Here is a 27,362-nt window from a genome sequence, read left to right on the forward strand (position 1 = left end):
GACTTTTCTTTTTGTATCCCAAGTTATGGCTAACGAAGTGAAAAATGTGTTTGAGTGTTGTTATGTTACACACAAAGTGAAGCTCCTGAATGTTACCAGAATATGGGGAAAGAGATCTTGTTAAGACTAAATCTAAGGAAAAGTCAATGCTCTCATCAAAGCCTAGACTCCACAAGACCTCTAAGAATCATGTAAGTACTTTTTAAGGGCCTGTAAATTAGGGCCTACATAGACCGGGCTTGTTTGTCCAGTACATGCCATGGCTGCTCAATTGGATTTAGATTAGCAAAGTTTGGAAGCCAAGTCACAACCTTTAACTCTTCATTTTCCTCAAATCATCCCTGAGCCTTTTTTTGACATTAGACATCACACTGTATAAAAGATACAACTGAGCAGTTGAGGGAATAAGAGCTTTGCTTAAGTTCCAAACCGTGTCAGCTCTTAACTCATGATATTTCAATCCATAATACAAAGCCTCAACTTGAGCCACCAGTGCCACCTATTTTCTATCCTTTTAGATCTCACAGATACACTGCCCAATAAGCTGTCATTGATATTAAGAAAGTGCTTTACTCTAGTCAGGGTCACCTAAAATCCTCAGGCACAAAGCAGGATTATGCCCATCATGGGGGACTTAATGATTTGCAGTCAGGAATCTTTAAAAATAAAATTGATTTGAACTACATACAAGAACATCTGCATGGATATGGGTAGCTAGAACTGGTACCAATTTTAAATAAAAAAAATTGTGGGCTATGACTCTAAACAAATCCAACCTTTTGGGAAACATCAAAAGGCAGTCGAGTCAGTCCAACGTTTCATCAGACTTACATAAACTACTTACCATCTGGACCACTGAAACCAGGAAACAGGTTCACTTCTTCAGCCAGTACAACAGAAACCAATGTTTTTCCAAACGGTTTCTCCAAAATTAGACAAAAAATTTCCTTGTCACAGAGTCAAAGTCCAAGGCGAGTGAAGATAAGAACATGTTTGGGTTTATCTAGAAGCTTATTTTTTCAAGACATCAGCATGAGAAGTAAAATAAATAGCAAATATGTATTGAATTTTGTATTTTTTTTAACCACCACAGTTGGACAGGCCAGAACAGAGGTGTGAGGTTTCCCAAGTGTCCACTATGTGTTTGACATTTAAACATTACCATAAAAAAAATCTAAATGTCTGACAAAACCAAAGGGTATAAAGTGAGGAAGCGTCTCATTACGCATGAACCTCCGGTTCAGCTTTCCCAGTGGCCCTTAGGAAGGAAACTGGAGAGAGGTGTGTTAACAACACGAGTGTCAACACAGGAAACATGAAATTTATTCAAGAATCAAGTGTGCAAACATGGAAATCGGTGAAACTCATCCTTAAATGGGGGGGAAAAAAAACCACTAAAACGTGCAGGTACAAGCTTTATAGTTGTTCCTGCTCAGAGACTTGCCCTCCAGCCAAACTACAAGTCAAAAGTTCATAATTTTGTATGCTTTTGATCCTTAATACTTGATTATAAACATTAAGCTCAATTATTCAAAAGGTTGCACATACCTGCAGGAAATAGTCTTCTCCCATAATGAGTTATGTTATGCTACACTTAACAGTACAATGAAACTAATTCACTAAAACATCAGTGAACAATATTTCATAAGTTTCTCTGAGGAACCAATAACGAGGAGACTTCCTGCACATGTAAAATTAGAATATCTGCTTCATTATGAAACAAACCCGAAAATATTTAATTTTCAGAACAGAACAAATTGATTCGTAGAAATGTCATGTGGCACAATTTTTATTTTACAAACTTAAAAGAGGACAATTAAAGAAATGAATGGAATCGATGCTTAAATGTTTCATGTCTCAACATTCATTTGAAAGCGTTCACGTACTACAGGTTTATTTGTAGATCGCTGTAACTATGAATATTTCCCCAAAGCACCTTTATTACCCTTTTTATCTGTTTAAAGTTTGAATAGAAGGTTATAATCTTGCTGGTGTTAAACCTACCTCCATGGGCCATGATTGTCCTGATGTCTGCAGATCACTTGACATTTTGGGAGAGAAACAGCAGGATTTTGTGTGTTCTGGATGAGGAAATGTTTGAGGGGAATTTTTCCTGCATATAAAAAAAAACCAACTAATTTGTTCATGTCTAATATAAAAATGTAAGTTTAACTAGACAAAGATGTACATGGTCTAAAGCACTAACTGGAGTGGATTACTTTTCATTACTCAAATTATAGACCTTTCCAAAGTTAGCACACCTTTCAGTACTACTCAAAAGATTAATTACTTGGTTTACATTGGTGTAAAGATGTTGCTCAGGTATGTGGTCATCAGGTAGGTTAAGCAGGTAGAGCCTGCATACATTGTGTGAACATGCCCTACAACATACACTGAAAGGGCAAAAAAAAAAAAAAAAAAACCCTGTTGTATGTCTGGACTTTTGTGCAAGTCCATATGCATTACTAATAATACTACATTCTGCAATTCCAATAAGGGAGAATTAACCCCATCCAAATAGTACACAAAGGGATGGCAAAGCAAGCAGAGATATTAACGCTCTTAATGGCATAACCTTGTGGATGAAGTCACTTTTTGTTCTCGCACTCCGTTCAATGGCACCAATTTTAGTTTTAATTTCAGCATTTTAGTTTTGTTAAAAAGTTTAAAACGGGATAAGGGTTAAAGTCGAATGTGTTCAGAACAACCCAAGTTCTGGTTTAATAATCAAGCCAGACAGCTTAGACAGAAAATCATAGCATGTGATAAAAAGATTTTTTTTTTTTTTACTCTGAGCTACCAAGATACTAATTCTGATTTTTATACACCAAAATGCCACAAACTCAAGGCAAATATTTGCTTATTTACAATCAGCAAATGCAAATCCATTCACATGTGTTGAGCAGCGAGTTCACCTTATAGTCCCCGCAAAACATTTATATATAAAAAAAAAGCTTCAAGAGGTCAACGTGTACATATACTTTTAGTATACTGTGGATAGATTGTCGATTTTGTTTTGCATGGAATGTCACTGAATTTCATTCACACCCACCATTTAAAGTGTCGAGGTTCAGATTTTACCATTCAAAATACAAAGAAAGGAAGGAAGCAAGGGGAAAAATGCATTTCTTTCTGGTTGGAATAGATTTATTTGATCTGTCTGTAAACAAGGTGGTTAATTCATGGCATTTATTTGAAAAAAAAAAAAGGAAAAAAAAAAAAGAAGAAAGAATCAGCTGGTCAGGGTTTCGGGAGTCATGAATCGAGTGCGATGAAAGAAAGGACAGAAATGAACATGAGTTGTTGACATGTTTCACTTTAATCTGTACATATTCCACAAGCCCTGGAGAGTTTGAAATTTCTTTTTTTTCTTTTTTTTTTTCCTTTAATTGGTCAGATATCCCAAAGAAGGTGCCATTCAAGAATTGACTCTTTACAAGGCAGCAGTTTTTAAAATCCATCTCACAGTAACAACAGATCAGATCTACATTATGGCACAGGATACACTGCGTTTTTTTTCTCTCTTTATTTAAAGTTAATACAACTTGACTAGTGGTCTTTTTTCCTTCTTTAACTAATACCACCATAACCCAGAAAATTTAGTGTACACAGTTATTTCAGTGCTTTTTTTTTGCCTATTTAATGAAATATTTGTACCGTGCTATTACAAGTTGATACATCGCAGTTGAATAAAGCACAAATGACTGAAAAGGGACAGATTACAGACAAAAAAAAAAAACCAAAGATTTAAAGTCAGCAATAAGACTGCCATTTCATCTATTCAAGACATTCATTGTGAGGAGGAAACAAAGGTAGTTACCATTAGAGCTTCATGATCCCTCCCCAAAACATGGACAACATTACTAGTGAATAGTCAAGAAGTTAGTGTTACAATGTGCATCTGAATTTTTATTTAGTTTTTAATTTAGTGTTCCACAAACAGATGATGCTAGCAGTCAATCCTTTGTGTAGTCAGTTAAATCCACCAAAATGCAGGGAAAAAAAAAATTGGTCCTACTTGAGAGAAGGAAAGAAATATACCCAATATATGAATGGACACCAAACCAGAGTTACATCAGAAGGGCATTGCTTTAAAAAGAGAAGAAAAAAAAGAAAAAAGAAACTAGCTGGTAGATAGATAGATTAGCGGTGGAATGTGCTTAGAGTCCAGAAGCGATTTTAGTGTTTTAAACCTAGACCTTGTATATGCTGATCTGCCATCACATTCATGAACAGAAAAGAAAAAAAAAAAAAAAAAAAACTGCCAACATTACATCATGGACTCACAACACCACATCCAGTTACAACAGTAAAAGCATTGGATGTTGTAATTTTTCTGTTTGAATAAAGAGTTACGAGGGCAAAAAAAAAAAAAAGAGGGGGGATATTTAATGTATTACTAGGTTTTAGTTGTTGGACACTGGTAGTGTATATACGGTAGTTGGGTATTTGATATTGAGCTAAAAGAGATATACATGCACTTTTTTTGTTTAAACCCTCCTGGCCATGCTGGAAAGAAAGAAAATCACTAGGGAAGACCGACAGCTCAGCAAAGTTCAAAGCACTCGAGGGGCATTGATGGACCACTAAGATAAGCGCCTCAGGAAAACTGGACAGTGACCATTCAGTTAATGTGAATTTGAGGGAGAGTCCAATTGTCTTAAATGCTTCATCTACAGTACGGTTTTTGTTTGTTTTAAGCCTTCATAAAATGAACATGCTTTTTGTGGCACTATAAGGATGAGGGGACAGGGAATGGTATAGGTATGCTAAACAAGATAAAGAAGGAGAAAAGGGTGCATGTTTAAAAAAAATAAAAAAAATAAATTCCAAAAATAATAAGGGGCTGCACATAATGCATCCACGTGGTATCTGTAGTGCTGTGAAAGCAGGGAAAGAAAAGAAAGGTGGGAGAAAGGGATGATTGGATGTTACAGTGAGCGGCTGTGTGGATGGATGGAAAGGGGCTGCTTCAGTATCCAACTTTCCTCAGGTATTCAGCCATGGCAAATGCTTTCTTGTTGAGACCTCCTCCGTGGGTACCTTCCTTTCCCATGACTAAAACAATTACTGGGGTGGGTGAGGGTTACATAGAGAAGGAGGGGGAGAGGGGAAGAAAGGGAGGGGGGACAAAAGATGACAAATGAAAAATTGGGGAAAAAAGGAAAGAAAAAAAATCTTTCCCCCCCGTAATAACGGGAAACGTTAAGATCTTACAACCATTCTTCTCATTAAAGACATTTTTTTAAACTGTATGAAGGAGAAAGCTTAAACAGCAAACCCTCTCTTCTTTCTGTCCCTCAAAATTGAAACTAAGCAAGCGTTAATTACGTTAGAACCCCGAATCCCTCAAGTATTTTGCCATCGAGTATGCCTTCTTATTCAATCCGCCTCCATGGACCCCTTCTTTGCCCATTACAAGAACCAAGACTGAAAGAGATAGAAACAAAAGAGAAAAGAGAGAGAGAGAAGAGAGAGAATGTCGTTTGTTAGGAAAAAAGAAAAAGAATGAATCAATTGCTGCTGCAGTCCAAAGTGCTTGCATGCACATGCATGGAAAAGTGAATCAACCTCTGTGAGTATTTGAATAGATTGAAACCTGACCATGTGCCATAGAGTGGATTTATTTAAAGCACAGAAAGACAGGAGGATGCAGGAAAGAAGGGAATTCCTGAATTCACACCACCATCAGGAACAGGTCATTATTACAAGCTAACGTTAGCATGCTAAAGATTAGCAAAATTTCGAAAGGCACGTTGCTCGTAAGGCTTTTTAGACGATTCCCGTCATCTCGTGCATCTGTTTTACAGAGCCTAGCTAAACTAGCATTAGGTGTATAGCTGCTAACCCCATTTATAGCTCCTTTTATGGATCAGTTGGAGTTGAGAATTTGATTCTAGTTTCCACCAAGTGTGGTTTCCTAAATCAACCGATCAGGACTATTCTGGGAGGCGGGGCAGGAGAAGGGGGTCATCATTCTGACTGTGCACAGACTATTTGTGGCAACATAACCAGTGACCTCAGCAATCCCTAAATTACAGTTGAGTGATATGGCAAAAAAAATCCCCATGATGCTTGACATATGTAGGGCAATAGATCCTTTTGGTTAAACAGCATCATCCTACTTTTAAAACATATATATATATATATATATATATATATATATAATATCCACACATTTTATAAACACAGTATAAGTGGGTCACTTAACCTGTATATACACTCGAGTTAGACTTTTTCTAGTTTCAACTCTGTTCCATGCGAGGCAGCAGTGTGTAACATGACCTTGGGTTTGACAAAGGCACTACGTAAACCAAGTTATTTATTCACTTAATCTGTATGGAGAAGGGCTGGGTCTGTTGGTCATTTACAGTAAACTGCCCTGCAAGACAAGTGCAAACGAAGCAACGACGTGCCGATTTATTCATTTCTTTTTTTAACACACTGATCAGATGGTTGGTGAGGGTTAAGAACATTTTGTTTTCCACTTTTACTGCACTTATTCAGAAAAAATGAAAAGGTGCCAATTTTAAACCGGTTTTAGAAAAGAAAGCAGTGGCTTCCAGTTATTCAGGTGATTAAGAAGTTTGGGTGGGGAGGAGGAAAGCTCAGGAAGGGAAAGAGGGAAAGGAGGAAGAGAAGAGCTTTAACCCATTTTATATAACTATACCTTTTCAGTAACACTTAAGAACAAGGACCACAAAGGCAGACTGTACACTGTTGCACACTAATGTTAGATAGGAAAAACTGAAATTTAGATCGTATTATCCAGACAATATGGCATTTTGTTTAGTTTTTGTCCAATTTTTGCTATGAGCTGCATATCCACATTTACCAACCTATTAAATAGCAATGTTTTCGTTTTATGCTAAAAATCTCCTTGTTAAGTTTATTAGCAGCTTTTGATTTGTTCCATCGACTGCAATGCCAAATTCTGTTAACAGTGAACAGCACAAATATTAATTGGCTAAATGTGAAGACAACTTGGAGAAAGATAAAAAGGGTTAAAGTCTGGATAATACTGTTTATCTTTCCCCAATTCCTTTATGTTTTTATTTCATATAACCTAAAGTCATACTGGTGCACAGAAGTTGACTACTTTCTCCTATAAACATGTATTAAAAAAAAAACAGAAAAAAAAAAAAAACAGCATACAACCTTTACTGCATTGCAGGCAACATGTATCAATCAAACCTTTTGCTCCAACATCCAAATCAATAAAGAAAAAAGAACCCCACATCAGTACAAACCACCTCAGAGAACGCCTGTCAATCGCCTAGAAATCTAAAAGTGAGCTGGCAAATTAGAAAGTAGCTGAGCTTCAGCTTTAAGGCAACTGTACAAACTCTCTCTGAGGTCGTTCACTTTCGTTTGGTCGAGTTACACTTTCTTTTCCATATGTAAATGTGGGGGTCATTTGCAAATACCCAAAACAATTTTACCTTTGCCAGCTCTGCCTACGGAAACGTTGTACGTCGGCTCGCCACCATGACTCTTCGTCCTGATGTCCATAGTCCAGTCTCCTTCGATTGTCAGGCTGTCTCTGATCACAGAGCACTTCTTTTTCCCTAGGGTCATCCCGTTGGTGAAGAAGCCCTCCCGGTCCTTGCCGACCAGGACATCGATTTCCTCAGGCTGTGGTGGAAAAAACGTGCAGGAAGATGTTCGTTTTAAAAGATATTAACACAGACATGAGTTTTTTTTTTAACCTCCTGGAAAACCTGTGGGCCAAAGCTGGGAAAGTCTACTTTCTTAGTAAAGTCAATATTTTATTTTATATAAGTACAATAAGGATGGAGAGAAATTCTAATCTTATTAAAGTCAAATTAATACAGTGGTACTGACTTGCCTAATGCACCCAAGATTTACATAGCAAGAGGGTGTGGGTGTGTAGGCAGGCAAGAAAGTTATTTTTAATAAAACACTAGACAATATTCTGTGTGCAAAAGTTATTGTGGCACAAGCCACACCTAAAGGAAAAAAGTAGAAATGAGTTTCCAATTAACTGCTAACCCATGGATCTGTAAATGTAAAACATTTTAGCCATTTCCTTTTTCCATCCAGTCCTCTTGAAGTGTCAATATTGGATCAAGAAAACTCAATCTTCACTTCAGTTAATAAATCTGGATAAAGCCTGGATCAATGGGGGGAAACTGGACGCCATCTTTGAAGACACAGGCATGCTCCTGTAAGGAGAAAAGGGAAGCACGGGACAAATCCCAAATCCCCACTCAACCCCCTCCAAACCTAGGGCACTAGGTAGCTAGTGGAATGTTGCATCTCCGTGCTCTAGCTAGTGCGCAGACAGGATGCGAATCGGGACCGAGCCGAAAGGAAGAAAAGACTGTGCCCAAGCGCCTGAGGATAACTTCCTTCCAGCATGGCCTACGCCTAAACCTTCAGCAGGATTCAAAAAAAAAAAAAAAAAAAAAAAAAGGGGGAATACAAAAAAAACCGTATCATTTAATATTAAAAATGTTAGACACCGACCCCCACATCGCAAATACCTAAATTATAATTTAGCACGTGGTCGAGTATTAACGCCTTGCATTAACGCATAACACGTTCCCTATTCTGGCAAATAATTTTTTCTTAAATATTTCTGGGAAATTGTAGATATATTTACACTGCTTGCTGAAAATGCCATATATATGCTAAACAACATGCCCGTTTTATTTATTTATTTAAGCGGATAAACCGGTTATTCACGATTAGACAACTTCATGGATTCGGGAATGTTCTGGAAAACACGGGTTTCAATTCGGGATTATATATTTAATAAATATAAAAAAATAGCTTCAATAAAGGAGAGGAAATGAATTGGGGGAAAAAAATAAATCGAGCCCAGTGTCGCTGTCTGGGGCCTACGACGGATTTGCGAACACTGCCGTATTCGCTTTATCACGGAAGGGGGGGGGGTAGACCCAATACACCTTTTCTTTAATCAAAGCAGAACATTTAGAGGTTATTTATTTACAGAAAAATTAACAAAGAGCGCGAAATTTAAAACAAAACCCAAAAGGTCACGCGCACCCGACGACTCAACCAGGGGAAAAAAACCGTTAACGGCTTCTTTTCTCTGTAACGCACGCGCGCTGCCACAGCGTTAGCCCGTGCTAGCTAACCGTAACGTGGCCCCGCTCTCTCAGTCTCACGGACACAAAAGATTCACACCCAAGCGGTACAAAACGATCCCGTGATTAAATATCTTGTTACCTTGAACGAAAATACAATGTATATCTCACCGTTATACCGCTAAAAGTGCCCCCTTCTGACGATGCCCAAACGTATTTGGCGTCCGTGTAACCGACAATGGCGGCATCCTGGCAGCAGCCGTCGGCCATCAGGTTATCCACGTAGCTTTGCCAAGACATGTTCTGCTGCAATTTGTAAACGGAGGCAAAAAACAAACTATTACGACGCTTTAGAGTGTCTCTTTGGATGGATTTGTGGTTGAAGAGGGTTTTTCTGTTTGTTTGAAGAACCCGACTGCGAGCCTCGCCTCTCCGAAAAGCGCTGAGCTGCGTCGCCGCCGAGGTCTGCCTTATTGGGGGGGGGGCAGGGAAGAGAAAGCCGATGTGAATCGAGACAGCGCCTTGGGTGTAGTCCGTGCTCGAGATCCCTCCGCGCAGGACGCATCACACCGTTCCAGTCATTTTTATGCTCGCCGGCGGTGCACATCTGCCAACAAACTAGTCCCCCCCCCCCTTCCCACATCAAAAACACATTTTTCTTTTTTTATTTAGATGTAAATTACGGGAAAACTAACGATCCGAAAAAAAATACCAACGTTTCCTCATAGTTTCTTTCAAAACATCTTCCAAAAAAAAAACACAAAAAAACTTCACAGCTCAACTATTTTACATTTTGCACAATATTAAGGCCACGCCCTCTCCAACAGGGGGGCCAAAACTTTTTTGCAGTCCACTTTTTTTTTTCCGGGTCAAAAATGAAATAATTTTATGGATGGATCCCTTTAATGATCCACAATGAAACATGATTCGTAAAAAATTTGAATGGAAAATTCAAAGGATTTCATTCCTTTTTTTTTTTTTTTAATCCGACAAAGAATCTAGTGATCCGACAATTAGGCTTAGAATTATATTATTACCTAATAATAATAATAATAATCATTTTAAAACAACAATAACAGCCTGGAAAATCATTCATTGCTGTCCACTGTATTGTCAATACAAAAACCACACGAGTACACACACACACACACACACACACACACACACACACACACGTGTTTTGGCCCCCCATAAAGTTCCCAGACCTAATTAAATGATATTTTTAACACAGTTATTTTTTTATTATTACTTTTATTTAGAAAATCATTACACGTATGCACAAAAATCTTTAATTTCGACCCAATTGTTATGATGTGAAGTAAGAAAAGGACTTGGTTTGTAGTGGAACAAGAAGTTTCTGGGAAAAAATGTGTGCTCAACATAACGCTGGAACCCAAACAAGACTCAAGACCTGCTAAATGTTTCAGCATCGATTTTCAGCGTTATTCACGATTCGTCCAAACACAATGCGTATACATGACTATGTAATATAATAATAATAATAATAATATTAAAACATTTTATTTATAGGCGGCTTACAAGACATCTTACATACCACAAAATCAAAACACTTAACAACAGTTTAAACTAACGAAACACTGTACAACCAAAAAGACGTACAAACACAATGTGGATAATGTGTTCGAGGAAAATAGGCTTTCATTTCAGCAATATACATGTAATACAAGTATATGCAAACCTCCACGTATTTAAAACTTGGTTCTCCTTTTCCTTGTACTTTTTTTACACCTTGTATCAAAACGCATCTTTCTATACATCACACGTGTGTTTGTGTGTGTGTGTGTGTGTGTGTGTGTGTGTGTGTGTGTTTATATTTAAATATATATATACTCCACTTTAGAAAAGGTGGTTCATGGCGATAATTGATGAGTCATTTTGCTTTATAAGCAGAGAAAAGATTTGAAATAAGGGAGTGTTCCTAGAAGGCAAAGTTCACCAGATAGACACGTGATAAGAGCAGTGAAATGTGTGCAGATATGCTAGTAATGTTCAAGCAAAGCGAGTACAATGGTCATATTTGAATGTAACGATAACATTTGCGGCATTTAGCACTTTTGTACGTCGCTCTGGATGAGGGCGTCTGCTAAACGCCGCAAATGTAAATGTAATGTAACGATAACATTTATAGAACGGACCATGAAGCACATCTAAAGCACCAACCGAAAAAAAAACACCTTTTTTGTGTCCGGTATCTTGGATAGGTTACGTTCTGAAAGCCACAGTGAGCTTAGGACTTGGGTGGATCACTCGGCAACAGGACAAACACAGCTGCCTGCTTCTGGTGTCTGTTGACATTCAGATGCACACCCACAAGCAAAGGTCATTTTGTGACGCTGTGTGACAGTGTGTGTGATGGTGTGTAAGACTTTCACAGATCCCCAAGAGTCAAACATGCATAAAAAGATCACATGTAGCAGCAATCTGAGCCTCATGTTGAGGAGGAAGAAACAGCTCAGTGTTTCCTCGTAGATTTTTCTGGAATTCACAAAGTGGCTTGTGTGTGAGTGTGTGTGTGTGTGTGTGTGTGTGTGAGTATGTGTGTGTGTGTGTGGGGCTGTTGAAGTGAGCCATTGTGACACTTCCTGCTTTTTCTCAGCGCAGCTCTGGTTTACAGAGCAGCACTGGGATTTTTTTCTCTCCTGGCATGAGAATGCGCTGCTGCATGGCAGGAAAGCGTTTCGAAGGCAGCGAGTCATGTGCATTTGGGAGGGACTTCCTCGAGGGGAAAAGTGAACACGGTCGACATCTTTTTACCTACTACACGTGATCTCCAACGTCGATCCGAATTCCGAACAATTTCCACCTACAGTACAGACCAAAAGTTTGGACACACCTTCTCATTCAAAGAGTTTTCTTTATTTTCATGACTATGAAAATTGTAGATTCACACTGAAGGCATCAAAACTATGAATGAACACATGTGGAATTATATATGGAATTATATACATAACAAAAAAGTGTGAAACAACTGAAAAATGTCATATTCTAGGTTCTTCAAAGTAGCCACCTTTTGCTTTGATTACTGCTTTGCACACTCTTGGCATTCTCTTGATGAGCTTCAAGAGGTAGTCACCTGAAATGGTTTTCCAACAGTCTTGAAGGAGTTTCCCGAGAGATGCTTGGCACTTGTTGGCCCTTTTGCCTTCACTCTGCGGTCCAGCTCACCCCTAAACCATCTCGATTGGGTTCAGGTCCGGTGACTGTGGAGGCCAGGTCATCTGGTGCAGCACCCCATCACTCTCCTTCTTGGTCAAATAGCCCTTGATGCTTTCAGTGTGAATCTACAATTTTCATAGTCATGAAAATAAAGAAAAATCTTTGAATGAGAAGGTGTGTCCAAACTTTTGGTTTGTACTGTACATAGCTAAGAACTGTCGCGAAGTATTGAAGATTTAATGATACACTGAATGATAACGATGGCCATTAATATAATAAAGTACGTAATATACAACCTAAATCATTTCATGCATTAAGATTTTAGATTTTTATTTACATTTTCTTTCCAAAGTAGAGAAACAGAAGTAATCGGCGATGGCATGAAAGGAGTCTCCCATGTCAGCTCCCTGTCTTCACTCTATCTGTTATCAAGGACAAGCGGCTTTACGTTTTTCTGTAACACAATAAGTGTTGTTGTATTAGCTGGCGAGGGGGAAAAAATACAGACGATATGATTTAAGTGATCAAACTTTTTTATATTTAATTGTAACAATTAATTGATAAAAAAATTTTCAAGCGCTAAAACAAGCCTGTTGCTATGGAAACCATAACGTTATCAGAACGAGTGCATTACTATAAACCTGCGCTACTGTCAGGGCTGTCGTTATAGAAAATTAATTCTGAAATTCTGAAAAATTCAGCGGGTGTATGAACTTTTTCCGAGGCCCACTCCATGTGCTGAAGCGACTGCTATGTAAACAGATGTAAATGTTGACATTTGAATGTCTATACCTAAAATATCCAAAAATTTGTACAAGCTATGGTATAAGATTTAGTTTGACATGGACAAATTGTCAGAAGGACCTGAAAGACTACGATAATAAAGTGAAAAAAACAAGTTTAATTAGATAGAGACTGTTAACAAAATATACACCGTATCATCTGGTACTAATATAAACTGCTACAATGGATTATGCCTTGCAATTGCCATGAACAGTTTTGCATTCAAGTCTCCATCAGTGACCAGATGATAACCACAAGAACGATGCAACTATAATGAATAGGCATTTCATGTTGAGGATGAGGCTGGGTACGAACTTCTGAGTTCGGTTCCTTTCAACGTTTCTTCCTCATAAAGTCTCATTTTCTTGCCATGACAGTTTCACCTGGTTTCACCATAATATTTATTTAGACTTTCTTTCTTAAGTATTTTGGCACTTTTCACTTCTTCCAGCTGATATATTTCACATCAGATGAAATATATCAGCTAGAAGAAGTGAAAAGTGCTTCAGATTTTTTACACAGGTGAAAGTGGTCCATTTACTAAAAGCAAAAGCAAGAGAAATTTAAATCACACCACAAGCTGGTTTTAGTTACTGATGGCAAATCAGCAGCCCTTTCACTATGCTTACTAACAACGGTACAAATTCATACACATCCCACATGCTAGCTAGCATGATAATAGCACTACTGTACAGAGTAGCTGAATGCTAATTGCTGGCTGTCAAACCAGACACAGAGAAAGCATTCTCAACATTCCAAGCTGGGAAAACATATATCATTTCTTCACGGTTGACGTTATTCAGCCTTTAGCAATGGACGACGAGTACCATGATGTGCAGTTTATTGATATTGTGTACATCTCATTTCTTTTTTTTTTTTATCACACTTCGGTTCATTTCAGTGAATTGCTTTGCTACATGGAAGGTTTGTAGCTAGCTGCAAACGAGCTTAGAAAAACCCCACAATTTTTTTTATTGCTAACCTTGGTTTCATTAGCTAGCTGTATTTCAATTTTATTGAAGGTAGTATGCGTTCAATGTAGTCGACGGTGAGATGATAGCTATCAAATCAATATATGAGACAAACATGAGGTCAAACTCTGCGAGTTAGCTTTGTATTAGGACACCTGACCTTTCCAGCCATGACAGCCCCAACTGTTAGCACAAAGATGTCGGCACATGATTGTATCTTTGGATGTGGTAGCATGAAATTTTTCATTGATCTAAGAGACCAAACCGGTTCCAGCATGACAATGCTGGAAAGCCAGCTCCATTAAGATCTGCATGGTGGGTTGGAGTGGAAGATCTTCTGCAATAGAGCTACTGAACACCTTTTGGATGAATGTGAACGCTGACCTCACCCCAGGCCTCCTCACTTTCTCACCTACATCACTACCTGACTTTACACCCTTGTTGCTGAAGGAATCCCAACAAAATCTAGTGGGACATCTTCTCAGAAGAGTGGAGCTCATTATAACAGTGAACTAACTGTGGAATGGGATGTTCAAAAAGAAGCCCATACCAATCTTATGCTCAGGTGTCCACAAACATTTGCGTTTAGTAAGATTGCCGCCTCGGTACGCTTGCCTCACTTTAACCCTGAGCTGCCCTGCTTCATGCTTGACTTCTATCCTTATTTGCTTTTGAAGAAGAGTGTCTGAGGAAAGCAGTGCATTTAAATGTGATGTAAATTTCTCGAAGGCTACGTCATTCTGCGCCTTGACCTACCGCTTTTGTCTCTTCTGGCTTTTTTCTATTTTTTACCATCAATAAAACTCTCATTTGAAAAAGTCATTATGAGAGTATATTTTTCACTTCACCTGAAACAAAGTAGTAACACTCAAGATGATTATACTTTATATATACATATACAGTATCTTTATTCGCTGTTTGTCGCTCATCTTTGAGGGTCAGCTTCAGAATTATTGCCGCCCTTCGGAAACATGGGATCGCTTAACCTCACACTGAAAATACGAAATACGAATTTTACTGAAGGAAACGTATTATTTATTTATTACTTATTTTTTTACGGTAAATAAAAAGTTCAACTCTACGGTGATGCTGTTGTGTTGTTTGGGTAGTTACAAGTCCAGTATATTTTGTAGTGTGAACGCCACATAGGTTCCGTTTTTTTTTTTAACCCCCTCTCACGAGCGCCCCCTGGCGTGCGCATGCAATGGGAAATCCCCGGATTTTCACCCTTTCTAGAATTTTCCCAGGAGGATTATTATTATTATGAACATGTGCAGAAAGATCTCCTCATTACATTTAAGATTCGTTTTTTTTTAACCTGACCCTGAGCTTCCTGAAGTGAAGGTGAATAAATGAACTAATACCTCAAAAAAGGTGTTTAAAAAAATTCCACCTTGTTTTCGGAGGTTTACAGGTTAAAACCGTCCTAAATAATGTGTACAATAAGAATTGTGTCATTTTATTACTGGTAGATTGATGTTTCGTGACTTTGTATGATTGAGCTTTAAACGTAACCAAACTTAATAATAATAATAATAATAATAATAATAATAATAATAATAATATAACCCTTATAGCTGTATGAACCGTAGTTTTACGTTCAAAATCAGAAATTTGCTGGACAAACAGGACATACGGTCTCCGTCCAAGAGCTGATCTGAACTTTCTTTGGGCCTCCATTTCACCGTTTAAGGGATTGTAGTGCAATTAGGGTAAATGAAAACTACAAATCCCAGCATCACCCGTTAGCTTTAGCATATCGTTGCTGGTCGGTAACGACATTGCTGTCTGATTTTGTAATAATGTTAAAAAAAATAAAATATAGAATAAAGAAGACGATTGAGGAGGAGTTTGATTAGATCGACAGTAAGCTGGCATCGTTTGTAGATCGCTAATTTACCGGATAACTAGCTAGCTGACAGCTAGTGCGGAAGTCCGCGAGGAAAGTCCCCGGATAAAATCACGTCACCTGATTGGTCTACGCGGTACCTACGTATATACATGCAAATTTACAAAAGAAATGCAAACTATATAAAAAATCTATTCTTCATGGAACAAATTGATTTTTTTAAATATATTAAATTAACATTATTATCGTTAGAAATAAATACAAATACCACACAGGATATATTAATAATCAGCGCTTTTTTTGTTTTTGTTTTGTTTGAATGGAATTGAAAGTCATATGTTTTTAATAAAATAAACAAATGTATAATATAAACTAAAAAAAAAAACAACAACAAATATACGCGTTTCTATCACACCCTCCAGGATTCATTCTCTCATTCATAACTAGAGAGCGACGGTTAATGCGGAAGTCGTGTAGCAAGTGCCCGGATATGAAGACGACACCTGATTGGTCCAGACGGTACCTACGCGTATACACAGTAAACACGGTCTAGATGTACAGGATAGCAGTTGAATGTTTATTTACTATGTTAACTGGATCTAAAATTAATATACGTAAAAAAAAAGTTATATTCTGCCTCAGAACGAAATTGTTTATTTCTAATAATTGTGTCCTGCTAGAATGACAGCTTTGATAACATTATTAACATAAATAAAAAAAGGTCTGGACTGTCAAAAAATAAATTTCTAAAACATTAAGAACTAATTAAGACATTAAGAACTTGTTAATGCAGATGACATAAAATGTAGCTGAAAATCACTGTTGGAAAAAGAAACCAAACAACCCTAAAGCAAAATATAAATAGAGAATTTACTATCGAAACTTTAATAACTTTTGGACCTCCTCTCACACTTTACTTTAAAACGACTCTGGATGTATTGTGTCAGAAGAAGGTTGAAGAAGAATCCATTCTACACTCGTCCTGCCACTGTTCCTTCACCAAGTCTTTCTGTTTAGAAGTTACCATGCTACCATTCCTTTTTTTTTCTTCAGATTTTCACATTTCATATTCACAAAGCCAGAGCTATTTATTGTAAACCCAATTTTATTCTCCTCTGATCTTAAGTCCCTCTTCATTTCCTTTTGTCAGAAAAACCTCAAAATCTTATTCTGTGTTAGACTTTTCTAGACTTTTGTATAATCTGTATGCCCTCCCCCCTCCCATTCTCTCTTCTTTCTCCACATTTGCTTTGTGATTATTTATTGATGAATTCTTGTTTGCAATAAAAGAAAAAAAGAAAAAAAAAAAGAAAGTGACGTCACTACGCAGCCCTCTACGCCATTTGCGTGACTCTCGGCGCAGCCTGTTGCGCGGTGTTACCCAGCATGCACCGTGACTTCTGGCCATCTTGTTGAGAGGTGGAATTTTTTTTTCCTCCCTTCAGAAATCTTGTGCTCGCTGAACTCCTCCGTGAGCCCTGAATCACTTTCCCCCCTCACAGAGGTTTAGCGTCTCGCTGGCGTCTTTTTTTTTTAAATATATATATATTTTTTCTTATGCTCGAATTAGCACGAGCTCGAGTTAGGAGAATGGGCTGGTCGTAGCCGCGGTGTGAACGCAAACCTTTTACAGAAGTGTTTGCTGTTTAGTTTCTTTTATTTGATTCGGGTAAGATGCTAAATGTGAGGCCGGGGGGAAGTGGGCCGCCAGCTCGCGCCTCGGACTAAAGTGGCAGCTGAAGCCCGGGAGAGGCGTTACCCGACTCGGCCTGGTGTACACCGCGGACCCGGGACGGAGGCCGATTCTCTCCGGTAAAAAAAATACAAAATAACAACAGCAACAAAAACACAGTCGGTTTTAACAATGTGGATCGTAGACTATTTTAATGGCCATCTCTTGGTTTGATCGATCGTCAGGAGCGCAACAGGACAGAAGAGGAAGAGCGATGACGTATAATCGTTTGGGTTAAAAGCCTTCAAAACTGATTTTTGATCCAACGCCACGTTTTTCTTTTCTCTTTCCCCTCCGAGTCGTGTTTTTTTCCCCCTCCTCTCCTCTTTATTTTAAAAGGAGGGGGTGCGTTTACTTTCTCGCGTGTTTACGCTTGTCCACGCGAGTGTCTGAAGATGTCAGCCAAGAAGAAGAGCTGCTTTCAGATCACCAGCGTGACCCAGGCCCAGGTGGCCACGGTGGGCTGCGCGGACGACGCCGAGAGTCTGGACGATCCGGACGAATCGCGGAACGAGGACGCGACGTCGGAGATCTACGAACCGGAAGCGTGCGACCGGAGGAGCTCGGCGCCGCACGGTGCGCTCAACAGTATCGGAGAGGGCGAGGTGGCCCATCACAGAGCGCCGCAACCGGGACAGTCTCCCCTGCCTGGTCAGCAAACCACCTCCTCCACCAACACCACAACCACCAGCTGCAGCTCTCGCTTCCGAGTCATTAAGCTCGACCATGGCACAGGAGAGCCTTTCCGCAGGGGTAGGTGGACATGCATGGACTTTTATGAACGGGAACCCGAGGTGACCTCCAGCAGGACGTCAGAAGGGCCCAGGCACGCCACCGAGCACGCCCCTGAACGGGATAGTGGATTAGGCGCTTCGGTGGTGGTTCAGACCGGCCAGGCCTCGGATGTCGCCTCCAATACCACCACCATGCTCGATCTCGCCGCACCGCATGCTTCGGTGCACCCTTTCGAATCCTGTAATGACCCCGGTAAAACGGTGCAGCCCGCAGTTCCCCCTCAGGCTCTTCTCGCACCGGGCTTAAACCAAGGCTCTCACGTCCAGATATCGCCCGTTACTCCACAAGCTTATCAGAACCAACCGCAGCAAAATCCTCAGTTATCCTTAGGTCTCCACATGCCCAACCAAACCGGCATGATGCCCGAGTACGGACAGCAGCACTTGCCCCACACCGTCCCCATGCAAGGGGATATCGGAATCTCCATCCCAGCCAGTCAGTCGGGAGCTCCGGTTCCGACCCTGATGGACTGGGCGGGTGTGATGAGCGTGGCCGGGATAGCGTCGCTCGCCTCCGGACCTTCAGTTCAGATCGGACAGTATTCGGGTGTAGCCGTCCCGGCTGGCCAGCATTCGCCCGTTCCGAGTGCAGTAGGCATCCCGGTGCACGAACAGGTTCGGAGGAAATCGGACGCCTTCGCCGCACCTGGTAAAGAGGCTGGGAAACCCCTGACTACAGACGAGTTTCCCCTTATACCCACCCCTGGGGTCAACAGCCTGTTTGGGATCCCCATTGACGGGGACGAGGACAGGTGAGCACTCTTACACTTTATTTTAAACATCACTTCATTTCTTCTGAACGTGTTTTTATTTGTTTATACAGAAGATCGCAAACGTATCGGTTTTTCCGCTCTAAAATCTGTCAAACTCAAGTTAGGAAAACCGCCCAAGACTCGGTTAGACTTAAACATCCTGTCTCCTGTCTCGGGAGTGTCACATCTCTCATCCAGGGCGCATCACTCGTCTGCGCTTCACCTAGGGAACTCATCACTCATTTACTCGACCTCCAAATGGTCGTGTCTCATTCGCGCTAAATCTGGGGAACATTTAATGCTGTACATTTACACTCAGTCCAGGGAATTTCCTTCACTCTTTTGTGTTTTTCTTTAGAAACAGGACCTCACTGGGTAATTCCCTTTGGTCTAGGACCTATGATGTCTCCTCAAACTAAATCTCTGGAACGTCACGTCACTCGTCCGCTCTCAGGTTCATGAGCTTTACTTTAGGAGCCGACGTTCAGTGAACTTAGGTGGACATCAAGTCACAGGTTGGCATCGAATCTAGGGAACATCAGATCTTGTTTACAGGAATTCTGGGGGAACTTCTCCTCTCGTCACTTTGTTTACACTTAATATAGAGAACTTCTCCCTTGTTTACTTGCACTTTGTCTAGGGAACTTCACATTTAGGGATTTACAGTAAATCTAATCCAGTGTTCAATGTATTTGCTCTAGTTTACTCCTAATCTAGAGATTCTCTGGAGAACTTGACCTATTTTACATCCAGATCCTTCACTCTCTTCTACAGACTTTTTCCCCTCCAGCACCTAGTAGGGGGCGTGGCCTAAAGTTTGGCTAAGTGATTTAAATAATCTGTGGTGATAAACATCATATCAGCGCAAAGCTAATGACTTGTACGTGTGAATCTACGCCTCCGCAGGAGGAAGTTCGCTCGTCCGGGTCCCTTTAAGGCTGAGGAGTGCAAGCTAAGGCCAACATGTTATAAAAATAGACTCTCTCTCTCTTTCTTTTTTTTTCTTTCCACACACAGAGTTTCAGCTTCATGCACTTGTTTCGTGATGACGCCGAAATAAAGAAGTGGCCACTGTCCAGCTAGCGTGCTAATCGGAAATTCACTTTCCAGTTCCTTTTTTTTGTCATGCTCAGACTCCTGATGTCCCGTTAAACTTCTTGGGAGGGAAAAGGAAAAAAGCAGGAGCACACGATCGAGGCGATTCTTGAGATTTGCAGCGTAACGCGAGACATAATTCAATTGTTTATTGAAAAAAACAAAAAGAAAGAGAGAAAATGCCAATTTATTACACAGGGTGATGAAAGCGTAGTTTATTTTCTCATTCGTCAACATTCATGTTGGGAAGCTTTGTAGCGACTTGGCAATGAAGTGTGTGTGTGTGTGTGTGTGTGTGTGTGTGTGTGTGTGTGTGTGTGTGTGTGTTTTGCCCTCCCCGAGGGCACGATGGTTAGACGAGATTATGACAGAGAGCGTTTGGCCTGAGATCAAAACCAGAAATGCATATTTGTGGTTGGTGTGTTTCAGGAACTGTGAAGTGCTGACGGTGTAGTTATTATAATCCTGTATCTTCTGCAGACTCCAGCTGTGCAGCCTGGTCCTTTATTATCCCTGTTATTAATTACTGCAGGAATTAACACCTTATTACACCTTATTACAACAGTTCAGGGGAAGTTAACTGTTTATTATTTTATTGTTATTAATAGAGAATTCACAGTCAGTTACGAGATCTCGCTTACTGTGGTGTTCCTGCACCATCGTTCTTTTTTCCTTCCAGGTTGGCAAAAAGTAGGATTTAGGAGTCGGAATCAGGGGTCGGGATCAAACAGGGGGTCAGGATTGAGGAGGCAGGGGTTAGGGGTCAGTATCAGGAGTTTAGGGGTCAGGTTTGAGGAGGCAGGGGTTAGGGGTCAGTATCAGGAGTTTAGGGGTCAGGATTGAGGAGGCAGGGGTTAGGGGTCAGTATCAGGAGTTTAGGGGTCAGGTTTGAGGAGGCAGGGGTTAGGGGTCAGTATCAGGAGTGTAGGGGTCAGATTAAGGTGTTTAGGGGTCAGTATAAATTGGACTGAGCAATAGATTGTAGACGTGTGCTGGGTCAAGTTCAAGGTTAAGGTTCTGCAGTCAGGGGTCATGGATAAGGGTTTGTTCTTGAGTGTTCAGGGTTTGGAGGCCAATCTTGAGCTGTTTCAGGTGTGATAATGATAATAACAATAATAATAATAATACATTTTATTTAAAGGCACCTAAAAACTCTCAAGTGCATAAAACCAAACCGCAAAACAGCCATGGAACTGTCTAAATTTCTCATAGGAGTTTTGAGGGATGATGTAAAAGTGGTCAGACAGTCACAGTCGTATTGATTGTGGAAGAGAATTCCAGAGATGAGGAGCAGCCCAGCTACATGCCCCAAACCCCATAGTGACTAAACAGACAGAAGGTACAGTGAGGGGAAACATGAGGAAGATCTGAGAGTGCTCCAGTGTCAGATGTATGAGGGTGTAAAATTATGAAGTGATTTGACAGTCAGAAGCAGAATCTTGAACTCTATTTAAAGTGTAGATGATAAGGAGAAGGTGAGATCTGCTCGATGGAGGAGGATCTAGTAGTTACACAGGCAGCTGAGTTCTGTTTATGAAGGAGTTTGTGACTAAAGTTGTTCGGGTTTCAGGCTGTAATGATGAGGATCTCAGGGCTGGTCATGGGCTGCTGGGATTCTGGAGCTTCTGGGCTTGTTTAGGCAGGGTTTGGGGTTTTGCTGTTTGGGGTTTGGTGGTCAGAAATGAAGGTTTTTAAGCGTCTGAGTGGAGTTTGGGTTACAGTTCAGGGTTAGTGGTTTGGGGTTAAAGTTTGTAGTAAGCGGTTAGTGTTCGTTCATTTACTTAAACAAACAATAACGTGGGTATATACATTTAGTTTTACTTTTTGGGTATCATTTGGGCAAAAATAATAATAATCTGAAATGTACAAAAAGCACAAATGTTGAATTATTGAACATTTTTGAACTTCAAAAGAATTCTAGTAAATGTATTAATGTTTACATGAATACTGATATTGGAGTACAAACACTACTGTTTAGTTTAATTGATAATAATTTGAATGTAATGAACTGGAACGATGGTGTGTGTGTGTGTGTGTGTGTGTGTGTGTGTGTGTGTGTGTGTGTGTGTGTGTGTGTGTGTGTGTGTGTGTGTGTGTGTGTGTGTGTGTGTGTGTGTGTGTGTAAGAGACATGCTGCTAGGTCATTTATTTCTGCAGCAGTAAGCAGACTTCCTGTTGCCTGGCTGTAACGATGCAGCTTGTGTGTTCGTTATTATAAATTAACGAAGTGTCGTGGTTTAGAAGTAAAAGCAGTGACGGATGTTTGCTGATGCACTTTTTTTTTTTTCCCCTTTTCAACTCGTCTTCCTCTCGAGAAAAAAAAGCAGTCTTTCAGTTCCTGAGTTGCACATTCATCCCCTGCTTCAGAGGAAATGCAGTGCCAGTGTGTGTGTGTGTGTGTGTGTGTGTGTGTGTTGCTTTGATCTGTATCGCCGCGCACACTCTGACATGCAAACCATCAACCACATGATGTTTCTTTTTTTCTCACACACACACACACACACACACCCACCAGATCCTGCTTTACCTGTTCTTTTCTACATCGTCTTTTTGACCAGAGGCGATACCTTGATGATGCCTTTCAGTACTTGGTATTCCAGATATGTCAATTTTTCAAAGCCGCCTTCAAAACGACGTGTTGATTGGACGATCATTTTTGGTTGTGATCGGATTCCGGCCATATAAGAATCTCTCGATTATGTGCACTGTTTTCACATGCGTTTCATCGCCCTCTAGTGGGAGCCTGTGGTAATGCTTCATTCAGACTTCAGTGACTTGTAGGTCAGTGAATTGGCCTGGTGTGTGTGTGTGTGTGTGTGTGTGTGTGTGTGTGTGTGTGTGTGTGTGGGGGATATTGTGTGTATATCATTTAACCCTTTCTAAGGTGATTGTCCTCCACCCCTGTTAGGTTATCATCATTTGGTCAGTTTATAATGGTATAGCATCGTGTGTATGTGCGTAAATTTCCACCAGATACACGTGAGGTCATTTAAAACAAACAATACGTGGCCTTCGGTGAGCGGAAAAGCCGACGTTCACATGCAGGGTCATCCGAATGTTTCGCTTTTCCTCCCGCTAGTTTTGACGCCGGGTGCCCACTCGCTGGCTGGAAGTCATCCGAAAAGCGTCGAGGTCACTTTCCCATAATGCACCGTGTCTCGATTGGAACAGCGAGGCGTCTGAGACGTAGGGTAACTGCGGCGTGTGGTGGAGGAACAGACCTTTTATTAGATCTAAATATAGAGCCGTTCCTCCAGCAGCTCTGAGAAAGCAGGAATGTTTCCACGGTTTCTAGGAAAAGAGTTTGGGTTACATTTACACACTAAGGGTCCTCAGCATGGTCACCTCCCTCCTGCTCGTTCTCGTTCTCACCCTCCCTCCTTCCCTCCTTCTATACAGTACATTCTGTACCCTATACACTCAAAGAGGAATGCAGCAGTACACTTATTAAAGGTGGTGGTGGTGGTGGTGGACGAGGGGAGAAAGAGAAAAGGGGGGCAGAAAATCCCCCAAGATACAATGGACTTTGTCCAAAAGCAGTTTTACAGACATAAGCAGGTCGTAATGTTGGAAGTGTAGTTTGTTGCTAATGAGCAACACAGTGGTGACTGTGAGAAGAAAAGGACATGAACTTGAGAGGAAACGAGAACCTGTCATCATCTGGGTAACGCCGAAGATCCATTCATTACAGGTCCACTGGACGTGTGGATGTAGAACTGTTCATGAAAATTGTAGCAGAAATTAATTACAGTCCAAATCCATCCACAAAGTTCCTCGAGAACGTCACGGACCTCGGTGGAACCACCTCCAGCTGCACAGAGTGATTTCCTATTGAAGAGGCGGTGCATCAGGATGGATCAGGGACAGGAGCACTTCCTACTGGTAGCATAACATATAGGCCGAGCCAGAAGGTAACGTAGACCTGAGGGGAAAACGGGAAACATGAAGCAAACCCAGTGAACCGTTTGAGTTTGAAGACCATCAGTCCTGTATTTCACCAGTGTTAACGAGAAGAATTCATCTCGCTTGTGCGTATGCGAGACCAACCGCCGATTTGTCCAACGATCGATCAAATGTCTTGTGGTTTGACATTTCAATATATAGCAGGAGCAGCAGATGTTCCTCTCTCTCTCTCTCTCTCTCTCTCTCTCTCTCTCTCTCTCCCTAACCGTCTCTCTCTGTCTCTCTGTGTGTTCTGAGAAGCAGGAACCCGTCTACACTTTTCTACAAAACCTTCCAGCCTGGTGTCAGGTTTCAGAGGTACAGTGTGTGGGCATGTGCTTTCGCTTCAGCATCTTCAGCGTGTTCTGCATGGCATGCTGGTTCCTTCCACCTCATGGAACTTAACAGAAGCTTGCAGCAGACGAGCGAGCAACATGTGGACAAACAGCTGGAACGAGGGCTTAAGCGCTTGAGTTTCACTAACAGGCTGGGACTGAATGTGTGTGTGTGTGTGTGTGTGTGTGTGTGTTTCCCATTCCTCATGTAGTCTTACTTTTGCTTTGAGAATAACCTCCACTCTTTTGGGAAGATGTTCCACTAGACTACTTTGTGGAGCCACAGGGTTGTTAGGAAAGTGATGTAGATGAGAAGGTGAGGAGGCCTGAGGGGGTGCATTCAGCGTTCACCCTGGAGGTGTTCAATAGGTTTATAGCAGGAGATCTTCCACTCCAGCCCATGAAAATCTTCATCTTCGTTGTTCTGCTGGAGCAGGTTTAGGTCTTCTTGTTTCATCTAGCTCCAAGATTGTGGTAACACGTTGGAGAAGAACCTCACATGGCTGGAAACATTGGGTGTCGCAATACTTTTGACAGTTATTATATGTAGATTTGAATGTGAACAAGTTTAATACTGTGATTAAAGGTGAGGGAGGAATGCTGATTGATGAGCTTCTGACGTCTACAAATTCTCAGGAGTTCTGACGTTTTCTTTCGGTTTGGAATTCTCGGTTAAAACGTGTGTGTGTGTGTGTGTGTGTGTGTGTGTGTGTGTGTGTGTGTGTGTGTGTGTGTGTGTGTGTGTGTGTGTGTGTGTGTGTGTGTGTGGGCTTACTCGTGGGAGTTTCTCATCCCCTCCGACTTGCTCAGAAGGAAATTCTACATCTGCCTCTCGAAGCCTGTTTGACTCCGAGACGAGTAAAAATAACTTGGATTTGTTTAGATGTGAAAAACAATTATTGCAGATTATAAAAAATTTAGAGTCCGAGACGCCGTGTCCACCTTCCAGGCTTCGACTCGTTTCACTGCTGAATGAACTGAGCGTCTCCCAATGCGAAGATCCTATAACTATTTCCTGCTGTGTAACTTTGTATCCTTGGGGGCGTTACCTTGTGAGTGTTGTGTAACGAGACTCCGCCCCTTCACTATGATTGATTGTGGAAATCCCGGTCTCTGTAAACCTGCTGAACGAGACCTGAAGTACAAAGCCGGGAGTTATTTGCACGGCTCGTATTAAAGCGGCGCTATGCTCCTTCAAAAGCTTAAAGCTTTGTGCTCCTGAGTGTCACCTGGAGCAAACCGGACCGGTAGCTAGTCCTGTTCACTGCTAATCCTACCTTCACACATGAGCGACAAGCGACTGATGGGTTCAAAAACACACTTTCGCTTAAAGTAAACCGACCGAAGAATCAGTTCAGGTGGTCCGACTTTTCTTTAATCCCCCGTTTAGCAGCTTTATCTCCTCTCTGTAATATAGAGTCAAATGCAACACAAAAACGGTAAATTGAGGAGAGGCTACACCCACAAGCGCAATCTACACAGTGGTGACGTGTAAAACGTATCAAACCAGAAGATGGTCTCTGAAAGCCAGAATGTTTCGGACCCTCGGCGTGAGCCGAGACGGTTCTGATTTCCGTTCTCTTTTCAGGTATATGTATAAGAGGTAGAAGTGCTTGCTGACTTAATAAAACGATGCTAATGTATCACCGTAAAGCGTCCATGTGAAAGCTTCATGACTGAACCACGTCTGGATCTCGTCTCACGTTGTCTCACCCTGTCTCACTTCTCCTTCCTTTTGTGTTTCAGTGCCTCGGGAGCCAGCGTCGTGGCCATCGATAATAAAATCGAGAAAGCGATGGTAAGTACACGTTTCTGTGACGGGTCTTTGACAGAATTCCAGATTTACACGTTAGCCATGCATGTTTGGTATGTTTTGTTTGCTAGGCTAGCTCAGTCAGTGGATTAGCTTTCACACGCTAGAGGAGCTTTTAAATGCTAGGTTGTGTTTTTTTTTATTTACTCCTGAGGCAAGATCTTATTCACTAGCTTAGCGTTTGTGCTCTCGTTTGAGATCAGACTTGTTCAATCTTCTGAGTAAAGCACACTCAGGTGTAAACCTGCTGCCCCCCACCCCAACACACACACACACACACACACACACACTCGACCGCAGGTACTGCTGAGAAACGCTGCAGGCCAAACCTATAGCTTCTCTATTCAAATGACAAAAAGACAGAATCAAACTGTCATCTTTATTCTGTAGAACACACACACACACACACACACACACGTCTCAGCATGCAGCTCAGGGCCTCAGGCTTCACCCCAGGCTTTTTCAGCCGAAAACCGAAGCACATTCTGAGAACGTCGATCGCGGTGACTTCTGAGTCCTTTGACGTCATTGGGAACTGGGGGCGGGGCTTATATGATTGACAGGGTGCATTAGATGTAGCTACATCAGGATAAATATTCGCGAGTGATTAAACAGTCTTGACGCGTGTGTGTGTCGTGTGCAGGATCTGGTGAAGAGCCACCTGATGTACGCGGTGCGCGAGGAGGTGGAGGTGCTGAAGGAGCAGATCAAGGAGCTGTGCGAGAGGAACTCGGTGCTGGAGCGCGAGAACGCCGTTCTCAAGTCTCTGGCCAACAACGAGCAGCTCTCGCAGCTCTCTACTCACACGGGCACCGCGGCGACGCCCGTGGCCACGCCCCCGCCCGCCTCGAACCCGCCGCAGCCCAGCGTGTCCTCCGCTTAACCGTCACGTCACCAGCAACGTCCTCGCTCGGCTCAGCACCAGCTTCAAACAGCAGCGCTTCAGTATACGTGTGTGTGTGTGCGCGCGTGTGTACATATCAATGTGTACGAGTGTGTGTGTGTGTGTGTGTGTGGGGACCAGGAACGATACAGACGTGTTTTT

At 41.3% G+C, this 27,362-nt stretch overlaps 2 protein-coding genes across 3 annotated transcripts; one reads left to right on the plus strand and one right to left on the minus strand.

Moving 5' to 3' along the window:
- Positions 1-3,300: 3,300 nt before the first annotated feature.
- On the minus strand, positions 3,301-9,637 carry pfn2a (profilin 2a). Of its 2 annotated transcripts, none has more exons than XM_046852654.1 (3): positions 9,246-9,630; positions 7,443-7,635; positions 3,301-5,070 (listed from the first exon to the last, which is right to left on the minus strand). In XM_046852654.1, exons 1-3 carry the CDS (start codon positions 9,372-9,374, stop codon positions 4,973-4,975), a joined length of 420 nt encoding a protein of 139 aa, XP_046708610.1. In that variant the 5' UTR covers positions 9,375-9,630; the 3' UTR covers positions 3,301-4,972. The 2 variants fall into 2 exon arrangements, with proteins under 2 accessions (XP_046708610.1, XP_046708611.1); XM_046852655.1 differs by lacking the exon at positions 3,301-5,070 and adding an exon at positions 5,085-5,430 and having other exon boundaries at positions 9,246-9,637.
- Positions 9,638-17,242: 7,605 nt separating this feature from the next.
- On the plus strand, positions 17,243-27,343 carry tsc22d2 (TSC22 domain family 2). The gene is made up of 3 exons (XM_046851227.1): positions 17,243-19,132; positions 26,251-26,302; positions 26,961-27,343. Exons 1-3 carry the CDS (start codon positions 17,982-17,984, stop codon positions 27,198-27,200), a joined length of 1,443 nt encoding a protein of 480 aa, XP_046707183.1. The 5' UTR covers positions 17,243-17,981; the 3' UTR covers positions 27,201-27,343.
- The last annotated feature ends 19 nt before the right edge of the window (positions 27,344-27,362 follow it).

The sequence above is a fragment of the Silurus meridionalis genome, chromosome 6, assembly GCF_014805685.1.
Source record: "Silurus meridionalis isolate SWU-2019-XX chromosome 6, ASM1480568v1, whole genome shotgun sequence".
Classification (NCBI taxonomy): domain Eukaryota; kingdom Metazoa; phylum Chordata; class Actinopteri; order Siluriformes; family Siluridae; genus Silurus; species Silurus meridionalis.